We start from the raw sequence: 17,303 nt of genomic DNA on the forward strand, positions 1-17,303 counted from the left end.
CCTTCAGGATGAGAGGGTTATACATCAGCGTCAGTGATGACGCGGTGGCCGCTGATTGGTTGCAATGATATCAGTGGTGACGTGACGGCCACGGGTTGGCGGCAACCGGCGCCATTACCACATGTCATGTGGCCTGGGCCAGAGAGGCAGCTATAAAAGGTCCGTAAACACGCCCATTGGGGTGTGAACGTCATTGTCTACGGCTGCAGCTCAGTGAGCAGATTGTGCTGCATGTATGCTTAGGTTCCAGCGCCATCTTTCCTGCAGTGCTTGTGGCAGGTGTGTGTGTGTGTGTGTGTGTGTGTGCAATCGGACAGAGTTAATCAGGGCTAGGTACCGGTACCAGGTATTCGTATCTCAGTACACCTGTGTCTTGGCACAGTGAGGGTCAATCTCTGTCCTATCAGTCCTTGGGTAACCAGTAACGCTAGCTGGGTAGCCCACCCGGTCTGACGTGCCCTGTACGCACATGACCGGTAGTCTGCAGTGCTTGTGGCAGACGTGTGTGTATGTGTACCAGTCCTTGGTTTCCAAGTGACGCTAACTGGGTTACCTCTCGGTCTGACGTGTCCCTACACAAGTGACCGATACCCATGTACCTGTGAAGCTAACAGGGACACGCCACATGTTGGGGTGTGCCCTTAAACATCCCCTTCGTTCTCATTTGGGTTCTCCTTAGTTGCTGTAACCGTCCACCAGTCCCGTAGTGGCCTTGTCATCTGCCCGGCGGACTTTGAGCGACAATTGGCATCATAGTATTTTATATCCAATCATCCCCTCCATAACAATATGTCACCAGATTTCACAATACAAACTGTACATAATTAAATAAGTAGGTCTTGTAGTCTTGATGAGGCTGGTGTACTTACTTCAATGTCAGAATGGCTCTAAAATCCTGATCAAACTATAGAATTAAATATATCGGGTATTCAGTCTCCGCCCTCCCAGCTTGACTGACTGCTAACACTTATGATGAGCAGTGTGAGAGCTCAACAGCAGAAGGGACATAGACGAGCTACCAGATAATGATCATTCTGACATGGATTTTGCATGTAAATAGCCGGCAACAGAAACATTTGTCTTCCTATGTAGATGAGTAAATGAGGCTCATGTCTGGTCCGCAAAGTTCAGTGCTCGTCTGGTCTTAGCTAAGTCCCATTGCATTTAGACAAATTACACCATATAAATATATTTTCTAGAATAGTAGTTATTTTAGATAAAAGGTAGCATTATAGACTTACTTCTTTGCCACCCATGGCTTCAAACATTTTCTCTAGTTGGACCCGAAGTTGCTGGATGTTATTCATTAATATACATGGCTGTAAAGAGACAAATATTCATTTCAATTAATTTTTGAAATTTAGAAAGGATGTATGTTTTGCAGGGGCTGGTTAACTGCAGTTCACTTCTTTGTCATAGTTGATGGATATACAGAGAAAGATACAGGCTTTGAAATAAGCTGTCAACCAGCCCCATACAAGTACGCAACCCCGCAAACGCAAAGTTAAGGGAAGCTCTTGTCTGTTTTGAAGCCCAGTGGAGGTTCCCTTACCTGGGACCAATGCTAAGAGCATAAAATAATGGCACATTTTTATCAATAATGTATATGTTACCGGCAATGTGTAAAAACAGGCATTCTATAGAATACCTAGGCAATGTATACAATGCTGGAAATGGGTCGTCAAAGTATGAAATGCATCAGATGTTCATACATTTTCTAGTCATTCTATAGAATACCTAAATGACAAACAGGCGGAGTGTAGAATACTACAGGGATGGTCCGTCCAAAAGTAGGTCGACAGAGCAGGTGTGACGCCCTGGCAAAACCAGGTAGTCACAAAAGTGTTCATCCTCCTTGCTACCACACTTGGGCATAACACACAGCCATTAAACCCTAGCCACCCCCTTGTGATAATAGGGACACACCACTGGGCAGGATCAGGTGGATGAGAATGCCCACCTAGGGGTCCTGCGGTGTCAGAGGCAGGAACACAACAGACAAGAGTTGACAGTTGAAGCTGACAGTTGTGTAGAAGTGAAGTGGAGACTGTGCAGTGTAGTCAGGGGTAGGGGCCCTTGATCTACCCGGCTAGGTGGCAGACAGTGAACAGGGCCACAGGCGATGGAGATCCGGTCGCGGGAGACCTAAAGTAGACTGGGGCAGGGTTGTAGCCCGCCGGTACCGACAGCGGGAATCCGGTCCGGAGGCCGTGCACAGTCGGGGTGCCTGAACCCTAGGGTGAGGAAGGTTGCAAGCCCCGCTCCAATTAACCAGCAGGGGACAAGGTTCCAGGGTTTGTTCCATTCACTGCCCAGATAGAGCGAAACGGAAGCCCAACGCGGGGGATAGGGTGTCCGCCAGAACCCACTGAAATCCCAAGGGTCAGCTTTCGCGGGCCACAGCTCCCAACACATACAGAACCGGGAGAGGACTTCTCCGTTCCAAGCGAAGTTGTCCAAAAAGGAAAGAAAAACACAAAGTGCAGGAGGAAGGGACACCTGTTCATTAACCTGGGTGCAGGACCTGAATGCACCCTCCTAAGGCAGCCGGCCACTGGCAACTTGGTTTACTACTGGACTTGTGTGAAGTTACTGAACTGTGAGTACACCATTGTCCCCCGGTCCAGACTCCTCCAGCAGCCATCACTCCCGCGTTCAACCCTCGGGCCCCGGGACTACACCTCCCCTACCCGTGGAGGGGATCCCATCTTGCTACCCTGCTCCATCAGCCCCGGGCGCCCCATTACTAGGCAGCAGCGGTGCCACTATCCCTCACCGCAACCCACGGGTGGCGTCACAACAACTCCCCTGTAAATACCCCCCTTCCTGACAGTTGTGAGGACGGGCGGCCGTGAGAGCCTGGGTCCGGTCACCACTCGAGCCATAGCAGTAACCCAGATCCGAGGAGGCCCCCGAGAGAGAGAAGCGGCAGCGGCCCTCGCCCGCAACACAGGCAGCAGCAGATCTGTGAAACTGGCTCAGTTGCCCTTAGCATCCAAAAGTACGTGGACAGAGCAGGCAGTAGCAGATCTGTGAAACTGGCTCAGTTGCCCTTAGCATCCAAAAGTAGGTGGACAGAGCAGGCACCAGCAGATCTATGAAACTGGCTCAGTTTCCCTTAGCATCCAAAAGTAGGTGAACAGAGCGGGCAGCAGCAGATATGTGAAACTGGCTCAGTTGCCCTTAGCATCCAAAAGTAGGTTGACAGAGCAGGCAGCAGCAGATCTGTAAAACTGGATCAGTTGCCCTTAGCTTTAAAATGCCATTCTAGCCTCCCGTGCTGCAACAAATAGTCAGGAATGACACTTCTGATTCCATTTTTTCCCAGCAAAGATATCCTTTTGTTCATTTTGTATTTCTTCTTTCATGTTTTTGACTGTTTGTTACTAAAGACTAATAGTCAGGAATGACACTTATGTTTCTCTGTCTTTTATTCAGTAAAGATATCCTGTTGTTCATTTAGGATTTCTTTCATTAGTTTTTTGACTGTTTGTTACTTCTTTCATTAGTTTTTTGACTGTTTCTTACTAAAGACTTTTCCAATCTGGGCATTATATCAGACTTTGCCTGAGCAGTTCTTGTCATTATAATACCTAGACATTTTATGTAATGCCTATGGAAAGTATAGAACAATGCAGATATTTCAGACCTTGCCTGAAAATGACAGGGATTGTATACATTGCCTAGGTATTCTATAAAAAAAGTTTGTTTAAAAGAACTGAGAGTCCTCAGTAGTTGATACCTTTTAATGGCTAACTGAAAAGATGGTAATAATAGCAAGCTTTTGAGACTCTCAGGTCTCTTCTTCAGGCTCAGTATAACACAAAATCTGTTATACTGAGCCTGATGAAGAGACCTGAGAGTCTCGAAAGCTTGCTATTATTACTATCTTTTCAGTTAGCCATTAAAAGGTATCAACTACTGAGGACTCTCAGTTCTTTTAAACAAACTTTTTTTTATCTCTACTGGCTAACACGGTACAAAGATATATTTTACCTGTAGGTATTCTATAGAATGTTTTCATACATTGCCTGTAACATATATAAGTGAGGGGTATTCTCAAGTTTGGAAGTTATCCCCTATTTATCTTATAGGGAATAACTTCCCAATCACCGAGGGCCCAACCACCAGGACTAGGTCCACGAAACTCGGGAATGTGTGAATGAAGAGGTAGTCAATAAAGCACAATGCCACTGCTCTCACTCTTAATAGGAGTACCAAAAACCAGCCAACTTTATCTTAATAATCTAGATTAAGGGGTACTTTGCACGTTGCGACATCGCTACTGCGATATCGCCGGGGTCAAATCGAAAGTGACGCACATCTGGCGCCAGTAACGATGTTGCAACGTGTAAAGCCTAGATGCACCGATAAACAATCGCAAAAGCGTCGTAAATCGGTGATCTGTGTAGTGTCAGTCATTTCCATAATTTCGCTGATGAAGGGCAAATACCCCGAAACAGCTGTCTGTGGATGGATACCATGTTTTGGTATAGACCGTTTCCTTGACTGGAGACTGCCCTTCCCATGGTTGTTCCTTCCCGGTGAAAGACCTGGCTAGTTTCTTGCCAGCATTGAAAAACATGTGATGGTGTCTCCGCGGCATTCTTGTTTTGCATATTTTCCCAGGGGGCCTTGTTCTAGTGTCACTGCGTTGAGAAACACGTGATGGTGTCTCCGCGGTGTTGGATGTTGATCTCCCCGAGGTAAACCATCCTTACCTATGTAGTCTTCTACTAGGCATTGCTCCCACTAGCCAGTTTCCTACTCCACACTGATGAGGGGCAAATACCCCGAAACAGCTGTCTGTGGATAGATACCATGTTTTGGTATAGGCGGTTTCCTTGACTGGAGACTGCCCTTCCCATGGTTGTTCCTTCCCGGTGAAAATACTGGCTACTTTCTTGCCAGCGTTGAGAAACATGTGATGGTGTCTCCATGGCATTTTTGTTTTGTCTCTATCTATCTGTCTCTCTCTGTTTCTGTCTGTCTCTCTCTATCTGTTTCTCTCTGTCTATTTGTCTGTCTGTCTCTTTCCCTGTCTGTCTCTCTCTGTTTCTGTCTGTCTCTCTCTATCTGTCTCTCTCTGTCTATTTGTCTGTCTGTCTCTTTCCCTGTCTGTCTCTCTCTGTCTGTCTCTTTCCCTGTCTGTTTCTGTCTGTCTATCTGTGTGTCTGTCTGTGTCTGTCTCTGTGTGTCTGTCTGTCTATCACTCTGTCTGTCAATGTATCAGTCTCTCTGTCTGTCTCTCTCTATCTCTGTCTCTCGCTATCTCTTTGTCTGTCTCTGTGTGTCTGTCTGTCTCTTTCCCTGTCTGTCTGTCTATTTCTCTATTTGTCTCTCTCTATCTGTCTCTCTCTTTCCCTGTCTGCCTCTGTCTGTCTCTTACCCTGTCTGTCTGCCTCTTTTCATGTCTATCTTTGTCTGTTTGTCTCTGTCTCTTTCCCTGTCTGCCTCTGTCTGTCTCTTTCTCTGTTTGTCTGTCTCTGGCTGCCTCTTTCCCTGTTTGTCTCTTTCCCTGACTGTCTGTCTCTGTCTGTCTGCCTCTGTCTTTTTCCCTGACTGCCTCTTTCTGTCTGTCTCTTTCCCTGTCTGCCTCTGTCTGTCTCTTTCCCTTCATGTTTTCCCCCGTCTGTCTGTCTTTTTTTCCTGTCTGTCTCTCTCTGTTTGTCTTTGTCTTTTTCCACATCTACCTCTATCTGTCTGTCTCTCTCTGTCTCTTTCCCTGTCTGCCTCTGTCTGTCTCTTTCCCCATGTGTCTTTCTGTCTGCCTCTTTCTCTGTCTGGCTGGCTTTTTTTCCTGTCTGTCTCTGTCTTTTTCCCTCTCTGGATCTTTCTCTGTCTGTCTGTGCCTGTCTGTCTGTCTCTCTATCTCAGTCTGCCTCTGTCTGTGTCTGTCTCTCCACCGACATCGTATTACCTCACACATAAGCTTCTTATACTAACAATTTCGTTTGTACCTATAGCATTAATCACAGCTTCTATTAATAACCTGTAGCTCCCAGCTCCATTTACTTTAATGGAGGCAGTTTTTTTGGAAAGTAACTGTAAAGCGCGGGGTTACATTTTCCCATCAAAACATAGTCTATGACGTTCCCTGAGTCACATGGGGCTCTGTGCACAATTTTGTCTGTGCGACGGTGCGGATTCCTTTAGCAGACATATAAACATACATACACACGCACACACACACACACACACACACACACACACACACACACACACACAGCTTTATATATTAGATTGAATTGACACATTACCACTTTCTCTTCTTTCTTTTCTTTGGAACAATGGGAAGCAAAATCTTTGGAGATTATCTCTGCATACTGAAGAAGCACGTTACTGATTGTCTGGACAAAGAACAAGAAGAGATTAATGTGCACATATGAGTGAAAACTTTTGATGGGGAACATCACAGTGAACTAGGGAAATTAAGGTAATACGTATACACATTTACAAGAAATAAGTATAAAAATGAAATTCAACTATAAGAAAACACAGCGTAAGGCTTAAAGCATACATTCATATAGAGACTGTATGTGATACCAAACTAAATATGAAACACAATCTTCTATGCATACCTTGGCAAATCTGCGCATATAATGGCCAACAATTTGAGGATCTGGACATTCCAGTTTCTTAATTATCTCAAAGCTCTGATTAAGTTGTGAGAAAACATCCACTACGGAGCAGGAAAAGAGAGCATGTTCTGAGGTCTGCTGAAACTGTAATGCAAGGGGAGTGCAGTGAAAAAAAAGAAATAGTATTGCCACTTACTTTTCTTTTTCTCTTGGTTTTGTCTTAAACATATGGATGAGAAATTGTGATCAAATCTGCACTATGGAAAGTGGCTTTCGTGAGATACCTTTCAATTGTGTTTCCTGTCACAAGAGTACATCCAAACAGGCACCTGGATTACCATTCAGTCTCCAAGATGACTGCAGGTTAGCCATTCATGCCATCTGTGCTAAATTGTATACATTTGTAATGCCATTTGTAATGAAAGTAGAAATATTTGAGCTGAGCTTATATGATACTTCATTTTATGTATGCATCTCAATAGTACTGTATGTTTAACATATCCTTAGGATTACAGTCACGAGACAAAGGTCAAAAAGAAGTTATTTTGGCCTTCATCAGGTTTGTATCTATGAACCAGAAACCAAATGTGGTCATCTCTTGGTTTTATGTGGTCCTCCTGGTCTTCATTTGTTGGGCTACAACTGAATACTCAAGAAGAATTCTGGCTAGTCCAGCATCTGAAACCCCACTATACATTAGACTAATTTCAGCCACACCAGCCGATATCAATAGGTTTGGCCGACACTCTAATGTGTTTGGGTTGCTGGCCAACTGATTGTTGGGGGAGATGTTAATTAGGCATGTCCAATTTCAGACTGCCAATCACTTTGATCTTCCATCCATAGATGAGCCACTGGCAGAGATGTTTGTCAGCATCTCTCTCATAGAGTACATAATAAGGCTCGGCCAAAGAAGCATTCCTGTCAATGGGAGAGATGGCCAAGATATCTATAGGCCAAATAATTGGCCGAAGCATCATTCGGCTACAGACGTCTAATGAGTGTGGGGGCTTTAGAATAAATCACTCTACTTTATAATTGCTGACTGTCTTTTGTCACAAGTATGGAGTGCTGGCCAACTAATTGTCAGGGGAGATGTTAATTGGGCTTGTCCAATTTGGACTACCAATTACTTTGTTTTCTCGGAGAAAAGTCACTTTTGGTGTCTTCCTCATAAGGAATACAAAATGGCTTGGAAGATTGAGCTCTCAAGTGTATGGGATAGATAATCGGTGACAGCATCAAATCACCTGCAATCATCTAATGTGTGTGGGGGCTTTAGAATATATAATTTGTAGATCCCTATCTTTCATAAAAGCACACTGTTTTGCCATCACAAGGTAACAGTCTTTGTAATTTTCCAAACCCTTTTTGGTCTAGTGGGACAGAGTTTGCTGATGTCTGCAACAGACAACAAACAAGTACCTTAAGATGAAATATACAGGAACAAAGTTAAGCCTAACAACTTCCATTTTCCCTGCCCTATTCAAGATTGGTACTCCAGAGATTGGCATGTAGCAGACACGTTAAGCTGGTGAGTAGTGCTAAATTTCAAGTACAGTCATCCATACACATCAGACTAAAGTCTTTAGAACTCACTGATATCAGCAGGATCGGGTGACAGCCTTATGTGTACGGGGTCTTTTCTGACTTTCCAATGACAAAAAAGTTTGACAGTTTGTATTCTAACTACCGAAACTTTTTGGTATTTAGAAGATAATTACACCCAAGCCTACCTCAATTAGTATGTCTAAAAACAATTTTTAATGAAATAGATTAAAACAATTTAGAATTCCACCTGTGAAGTGTGACACACACAAAACATCCCAGGACCATGATACAGCCTCAATAGTATTCACCTACGGAACACAGCGGTTGTTCCAATTTTATATCACTCTTATGGGATTCAACAGTTGGAAAAATCTCTAAATGACCCTCCTTCTCTCTTTCCTCTACCTGCCAATGGAGATATAACCAAGGTTACACGCACCCTAACGGTAAAAAGGTGCCCCCATTCCTCGGCGGCTTTCCCTCCTATGATATCCCTATGCTCCCTTCTTATCGGGTAGTCTAAGGGGTTATACCATCAAATAGTGAGGGAATATAGAAAATAGTATACACTTATCTGAGATAATTCAGGTCAAAAATTGGTTAGCGTTTGTTTCTCCCTTGAGGTGAAGGTGTCTCGGCTTTCATGGTCCTCAACCCAATACTATAAAATCACAAAGTCTCGACGCGTTTCTCCCCATTACATCCACTGGGGTTCATCAGGAGACGATATTTAATAAGGGGCCCAATCGCCAGAGAGTTTTCAGGGGGCTACTTGTTCTGCAGCACGCACCTCTCCATGCAGATGTATCGCATTGATACATCTGCATGGAGAGGTGCGTGCTGCAGAACAAGTAGCCCCCTGAAAACTCTCTGGCGATTGGGCCCCTTATTAAATATCGTCTCCTGATGAACCCCAGTGGATGTAATGGGGAGAAACGCGTCGAGACTTTGTGATTTTATAGTATTGGGTTGAGGACCATGAAAGCCGAGACACCTTCACCTCAAGGGAGAAACAAACGCTAACCAATTTTTGACCTGAATTATCTCAGATAAGTGTATACTATTTTCTATATTCCCTCACTATTTGATGGTATAACCCCTTAGACTACCCGATAAGAAGGGAGCATAGGGATATCATAGGAGGGAAAGCCGCCGAGGAATGGGGGCACCTTTTTACCGTTAGGGTGCGTGTAACCTTGGTTATATCTCCATTGGCAGGTAGAGGAAAGAGAGAAGGAGGGTCATTTAGAGATTTTTCCAACTGTTGAATCCCATAAGAGTGATATAAAATTGGAACAACCGCTGTGTTCCGTAGGTGAATACTATTGAGGCTGTATCATGGTCCTGGGATGTTTTGTGTGTGTCACACTTCACAGGTGGAATTCTAAATTGTTTTAATCTATTTCATTAAAAATTGTTTTTAGACATACTAATTGAGGTAGGCTTGGGTGTAACTATTTGATATACTACCTTTAAACTGTTTTCTAAGTGTAATATTTAGAAGATAAGCAACTTCCAGAGATGTTTTACAAAGTCTTTCTCTTCTTTGCCCTTTGAAAACACATGGAAGTTCAGCCAAGCAGAACTTTCATGTGAATAGAGGAGTCAGTTGTTTGTCAGAGAGCCATCTAATAGGTATAGGAGATTTTATTACCTCATTTTAAATTGCCCCTTTCTTGGAAGATTTCAGCAATCTTAGGGTTTGTCTATTTTTATTTTCCATTTGACATTTATGTTTAGAATAGACAAATGCAACAGAAAAAGCATTGGCATCTGAACATTCTTGTTTCAAAACAGAACAGGAGGACCTATTTTTATATGGGTTCTATCTAGTTTCTGTATGTTGTTCATCTTTAGAACCTCAAGAAAAAGTTCTACATCCAGGATTTTTTTCACTATATTAAAAATAGACAAGTTGAAACCTGATGGATCTCAATATAAATCCATGGGGACTCTCTGTTTTCTTGTAATACAGGGCCAATGATCTGTTCTTAATGGAACAGACAAACAGAAAGTGTCATAAATTTAATAGTAAAATAGGACCAATTTATTAAGCCGCGTGGCTTCATCATAATTTGGAAATGGAACAAGAGCTAGCACTATAAATCCCTGCATATGACCTCTGTTCAGCCATGACCCTCACAGAAGTGACACTTTTCACCCCTATGTGGAGAAATCTTCCTCAGTTCAAAAGACCAACTGTAGACAGAAAGGCACCGGATTCCAATTATTAATATTGGGGTAATTTGTGACAGTCATAGCTCCTACTGTTATGGGAGAGACATTTTTGACATTGTGCTTTCGAGGGGAAGAAAATACATGTTCTTGCATTGCTGAATTAAGCCCTAAATTAATATCAACCAGATGAATGGGGTTGTATATGCAATGTTTCCTACATAAGGAAAGCAGATATCCTGAAGATCGCAGATTCACATTGTTTTTAGGACCCAAGCTTCATCCTATTGACCAGCCCCAATCTGATGTCACCAAGGGGAGGTGTGCTGGAGTTACTGATATCTAATAAACACAGATTCTGAATTATGGTCCTTTTTCAATGTTGTAAGATACCGCTTGCTGTAGGATTGAAAATGGCTTCTCTAACACTATCAAAGAGGATGGCTGCAGCTCCAGCACATCTACCAAACTGGATATCATATCCAAACTGCTCATTGAGATGATGACCGAGGCCTCTCTTGTGAGTGTAGTGGGTTCCATGGGGAGAGGCCCTGCAAACTATTCTTGGAGCCAACCCAACGGCTCAGAGTAGGCACCATATTGTTGCCTGTTTCTTCTCTGACTACAGAGACAACCACATTAAGGCCTTGGGGGAACTTTGAGTTCCTTATGTCACCTAGCGTTCATACAAAGAAGGTTTCTGAAACATTTGTGACTGGTGGGAGTATGTTAACTTCAGTTTCGCTAATTCTTTCAAGCCAAGAGTTGACAACAGGCATGTGAGAAGAAGGGGGTCTTCAAAGAACTGCAGCGTAAGCTGAAGTAGCTGCAAGGCTTTCTCCACTGCAGCTAAGATGTAAGAGAGGAGATGGAGGAGACCAAGAAGAGCTTGAAAAGGCACTTTGAAATGGAAGACAGTTTGCTTGGACTCCACCTCAAAGTGCAAAACCTGAAGAGCAGTGAGAAATGCAACTTTTTCCTTTTCAGGAAACGCCTTGCCGGTCACACGCTCCTGAATGAACTTCGAAATGAGAGCGGAGACATGCAATGTGGGAATAAGGATGTGATGAAGATTGTCAACAACTCCTACAAGACTACTAATCCTGAATCTGCTTATAAATTCCTGTAAAATATCACTAATCATCTTCTTCTGGAAGGCATGGCGGTCATGGGTGTCCCTCTGACAATAGGCAAATAGCTCTCTGCCACTAAATAAGACCGGTAGAATCGCGAGCAGTGATGGTCTTCTAGCGGAACTCCATATAGCTCTGAGAAACTGCATCTGTCTGTACATTTTGGAATTTTTTGAGTAGATGTTGGTGGAGAATGTCTCTATCTCTGAGGGAAGGAATGGTCACAATCCTGTACAAGCGCTAGGGAGAGAACTGCAACTTGAAGAATTGGTATCCCATCACAATTCTGAACATGGACTACAAGATCCTAGCCAAAATGAAGGCAATAAGACTGAAGACGGTCATAGGACGAACCATCCACCTGGATGAGATTTGTGGCATCACCGGTTGTTGCATTGCAGACAGTCTCGCCCTCATATGCAACGCAGTCATAGTACATCAAGGCATATGGTACATACGTGGCGCTGATAACTTTGGGTCATAAAAAGGCTTTCAACTGGATTTAACATTATTTCATCAGCAAGGTGCTACAGAGGTTATGTCACGAACTGGGGTACCGGGGTTCCTCGTTTGTCATCAGGAGCTGTTCCATCCCGTACCCGAAGTCGCTCGGCCAGGTCTCCTGAGTCACGGATGGTGACCAGGACTTTTGGGAATTCTGACACTACGTGTCAAAAAGAGCCTACTGAGCATGTGCGGGAGTTCTATGGGTCTTTTGCTATTATCTGAGCATGTCAGTGATGTGGTAAGTTTCTATTGGCCACGGTGACATCATCAGTAACGTGTAAGGCTCTTATTGGCAAAAGGGGCTGGCTGCACATGGTTCCTCCATCTTGTGGGCGGTACAGAGGTGATAAATAGCCCTGACGCCCACATGGAGGTACGCACTCGTCTTTGTGCATGCAGCAACACACAGCTATCCTTACGTTGAGTGTTTGCAAACCTGCGCTTGCACTTGTGTGACTTGTAATACAGGTGTCTATTTACTTCCTGGGTTTTTCTGAAGGTCAGTACAGCCTTAAGCTGGTGTCACACATAACGACGACGACAACGACGTCGCTGCAACGTCACCATATTCTGTGACGTTGCAGCGACCTCAACAGCGACGTCGCTATGTGTGACACATAACAACGATCAGACCCCTGCTGCGAAATCGCTGCTCGCTCCTAAATGCTCCAGGTCATTTTTTGAACGCTGCTATCCCGCTGCGCCATGCTGATAAGCTGATAATCCTTTTGTTTGACACCGCAGCAGGGACGCTACGCTACGTCTGAAACCACACAACGACCGTCGACGTCGCTATGATCGCTGCTCCGTCGCTGCTTTTTATACCATGTTTGACAGCTTACTAACGATCATCTATGGTCGCTGCTACGTCACAGAATATGGTGACGTTGCAGCGACGTCGTTGTCGTCGTCGTTATGTGTGACCCCAGCTTTAGGCTATCAGCTGCAGTTTACCACTACTGCACGATAGACCCTGACCTCTGATATCGGTGTACTCTTACCATATCAGTAGGGCCATCCATAACAGGTTAGGCTTGGGTAACAACTTTTTCAATTATGTCTGACTGTTATACTCTGATATTCACGGTACGGTGCTGGTGAACGGCCAGTAGACTGACCCCTTACGGCTATGTGCACACGCTGCGTTTTTTTGACGCTGCGTTTTTGTGCGTTTTTGGCCGCTAAAAACGCACAAAAACGCACCTGCGTCGAAAAAACGCGGCAAAAAACGCACGCGTTTTGCCGCGATTTGGTGCGTTTTTTTGCTGCGTTTTGCTGCGTTTTTGCTCACTGCGTCCTTATGCGTTTTTTATCAGTGAACAAAAAAAAAAAAGGTCTGATGTCATTTCCTTCTTCAATGTGTTCTTCATTCTCCACTAGTGTATGCAGAAGAGCAGACAGCTGCAGAACTACAAGGCTCAGCATCCTCGATCCAATAGTGTATGCAGGACAGCAGACAGCAGCTGTCGAACTACAAGGCTCAGCATCCTCCATCCAATAGTGTATGCAGGAGAGCAGACAGCAGCTGTCGAACTACAAGGCTCAGCATCCTCCTTCCAGGACTGTATGCAGGATTTCTTTGCCCCCCCCCAAAAAAAAAAATGACGTGGGCTTCGCCATATTTTTGTATGCTAGCCGGGTACAGCAGGCAGGTACGGGCTGCCCCCAACCCCCAGCTGCCTATTTGTACCCGGCTGGGAACCAAAAATATAGGGAAGCCCTTTTTTTTTAAATTATTTCATGAATTTCATGAAATAATTTTAAAAAAAAAATGACGTGGGCTTCGCCCCATTTTTGAGTCCAGCCGGGTACAACTAGGCAGCTGGGGATTGGAATCCACAGTGCAGGGTGCCCATGCTTTCTGGGCACCCCCGCTGTGAATTGCAGTCCCGCAGCCACCCCAGAAAATGGCGCTTTCATAGAAGCGCCATCTTCTGGCGCTGTATCCAACTCTTCCGGCTGCCCTGGTGACGGGTGGCTAGCCAGGTAATAATGGAGTTAGGGCTAGCTGTATATTATCAGCTAGCCCTAAGCCCGAAATTCATGGTGTCACGCCAATATTAGACATGGCCACCATGAATTTCTAGTAAAGATAAAAAAAAAACACAACACAGAAAAATATTTTTATTAGAAAGAAAACACAACACAATTAGTGACTCCATCTTTATTGAAATAAACCCCCCTCCGCAGTAATCCTGGGTTAGGGTCCCGCGCCGTCCAATCAGGATCCAATATCATCTGATCGGTTTGCTGGAAGGCAAAGCGATCAGATGATGTGTTAGGTTAAAGGATGTGAATCCCATCACACATCAGCTGATTGTATAAAAGCCGATTATACAATCAGCAGATGCATCAGTAGAAAAAAAAAAAAAATAATACTCACTTATGTGCTGAATTACCGGCAGCTCCCGGAGCGATGGGGCGGGAGTCTGATCCTGTCCCATCACTGCAGGAGCTGCCGGTAATCAGGGATGAAGTCTCCTGACGCATCCGCTGATACCGGCCGGGCGCCCGCGTCAGCCCGAGACTCGATCAGCTGATGCGTCAGGTGACTGCATCAGGTGATCCATCGCCAGGTCCTGCAAGCAAGGTCCTGCCCCGGGGAGACTGCACACAGCCAGAGCGGGAGCGGCGATACCGTGACAGGAGCTGGGAGCGGGCATGGCACCGCGAGGCTGCAGACAGGTGAGTATAACTTTTTTTTTTTTTATTCTACTGTTAACTTTTGTTTTCGCAGCCGCTTCCACCTCCTGCCTGTACATGGCGCCGCACGGCAGCATACATGCACAGGACGGGAGATGGACGCGGCGGTGACGGTACCGGGAGGATTCATGCTTCTGTCTATACTGACAGAAGGAATCCTCTTCCTGTACACGTCACTTTACTACCCACCTCCTGCGCTTATAGCTGCGTTTTTGGTCTTAGAAACGCACCAAAACGCAGCTATTTGCGTTTCTCATTGCGTCTTTCAACATCCCATTGAACTCAATGGATGAAAAGCGCAGTGAAAAACGCGGGAATAATTGACATGCTGCGTTTTTGTGGTCACCACAAAAACGCAGCTGAAAAAAAAACGCTGTGTGGGGACAGCAAAAATGAAAACTCATAGACTTTGCTGGGGAAGCAAAGTCATGCAGTTTTGAGGCCAAAAACGCACCCGAAAAACGCGCAAAAACGCCGCGAAAAACGCACCGTGTGCACATAGCCTACCAGTCTTTTTTGAGGTCAGAAAAGGCTGTCCTCTTCCAAATCTTTTTGTTTGTGTCATATAACTCTTCACAGAGGCTATCCGGCAGAATAGAGAGAACAGAGGGATCACTGAATCGGGACTGGAACGACAGAGACGGTGTAACTGTTTTCTGTGCTGACAAAAGCCATGCTTTTCGGGAACTGGCAACTGGCCTCCTCCTCCCCCTTCTGCGCCAACCCTCAGCCGAATTTCATCAAGGTTCTTGGAGTTTGGTTTGGGAACGAAAGAACTGCCCTAATGTCTTTGGGAAAACTCTTTGCTAAAGTTAACCAAAGGATTGTACTGTGAAGCCTCAGACAACTCACTTGTAAGGGAAAAGTACTGGATCTGTGTAATGACTTACTGTCCGTGCTGCAGTACACGGTCCAGGCCTTGCCCCCCATTTCCCAGTTTGCAGAGCCATTACCAAGACGGTGCTTTGTCTGGGGTTTCAAGATGGGCAAAGTGAAGTGGACCATCATGTACAAGGAGCCACACAAGGTGTGAAGGGCATCCCAGATATCAAAACCCTACTGTGGACATCATTCATCTGTGATTGCGTTCATTGGACTCTGAAAGTCAAGAGAGATTCTGCAGGCAGGTCCATGTTTTGCTTTTTCCTGCTTCGTCTTTAGAGGAGACTCAACTGGGACAGCTTCTACCCCTTCAACAGGACAATCTCTTAGTTCTATCCAGACATTATCTAGTTTGTGGGGGAACACCAACTGGAGGGACACAAGCCTAATTTGTGGAAGCCAAAGACTACCCACAACATCATCAGAACCAAGGATGATGAAGAGAATATTCTAGGACTCCAGCATTTCACATTGAAAACCGTATGGACAAACATGTCATTTAACAGGTTGACCAACAAGTACAAGGACTTGTCGTGGATGACAATACAGGGCGGTCTGCCAGTCGGGTCATTCATGCACACCTGGAAACTATGCAAGACCCGATACCGCTCAAAATGTCACTTTATGGAGGAAACAGTGCCTGTTGGTTGCCCTGGAAAACGACCTTAGAAACTCTTTCCCCAGTAGGAGCCTCTTGCACCACTCAATGATCTACAGATTCTTCCCTGGGATACACAGTGCCAGAACCATCCCAAAGACTTAGCATCTTATGACCTGCTGAAAGGATGCCATTTTGGTCGCAAGGAACTGACTCATCCTGCAGAGGGAGAAAATGTCCATCTGGGAATGCTACAGCCTGCTCAGAGGCAACTACATCTTGGATGGTCTGAATACTGATGAAGAGCATGAGGACTAAACCCCTTCTTCTCTTCCCCCATTCACCTCCTATGTGTGTTGTCCTTTAATAAAGCTTTGGGCATGTGATCACCCCCACGTCTCTCCAAGGTAGCCCCCCATTGCAGCTTGATGAATTTTGTTGTTGGAACAAGCTATTCTGTTCTAGTTTGAATATGTAGATTGCTTGAGGATGTGCCGCACCATGTAGGCCCACCTGCACAGTGTGACTCACCCTCGTGAGAGTGGCCCAGTGACTATCACTGACTCCATGTAGCGCTGAGGTCCCTGGCACAAATGCCACCAAAGAAATCACTTGTAGGGAGTTAGTATGTTCTCCCCCATGCTTGAGTGGGTTTTCTCTGGGTACTCAGGTTACCTCCCACACGCCAAACACATATGGACAGAAAAGGTAGACGCAGAGACCCAACAGGATAACAGACTGTAATAAACCAAGGAGTAAAATGATACTATGAAGTAGGAAAAATGTACGTACTGTGCTGTGACTCAGTGTACTGTTAATTATCTGTAATATATGTTTGCAATAAGTTATTTGAAATAAATCCAGTTTCCTAATTGGAGAGCTTCCTTCAATATCAAGGATTTGTGCCATCCCTGCAACATCAGGTTTAGTATTTTTCTTTTGTTTATCCCCTTTATTTTATGTAACTGTATATACTATACCAAGGGTGGGCAATTCATTTTCCAATGGGGCCGCAAGAGAAATTGGGATGGTTTTAGAGGGCCGGACTAATATAATTAACTCAGTTCTACCCAATATACTACATTACTACACCCCCTCCATATACTACACCTGTAATATACTACATCACTACACCCCCCATATACTACACCTGTAATAAACTACATCACTACA

General features: G+C 44.8%; 1 protein-coding gene across 1 annotated transcript in view; it reads right to left on the bottom strand.

Moving 5' to 3' along the window:
* Positions 1–17,303, bottom strand: part of UNC13A (unc-13 homolog A) — a 475,959-nt gene that overhangs the window by 117,462 nt on the left and 341,194 nt on the right. The window contains exons 30-32 of the mRNA XM_075352602.1: positions 6,582–6,725; positions 6,261–6,350; positions 1,242–1,319 (exon numbers count right to left, since the gene is read on the bottom strand). Of these exons, the coding sequence (XP_075208717.1) occupies positions 1,242–1,319; positions 6,261–6,350; positions 6,582–6,725 (312 nt within the window). The remainder of the gene's footprint in view (positions 1–1,241; positions 1,320–6,260; positions 6,351–6,581; positions 6,726–17,303) is intronic.

The sequence above is a fragment of the Anomaloglossus baeobatrachus genome, chromosome 1 (genome assembly GCF_048569485.1).
Source record: "Anomaloglossus baeobatrachus isolate aAnoBae1 chromosome 1, aAnoBae1.hap1, whole genome shotgun sequence".
Classification (NCBI taxonomy): domain Eukaryota; kingdom Metazoa; phylum Chordata; class Amphibia; order Anura; family Aromobatidae; genus Anomaloglossus; species Anomaloglossus baeobatrachus.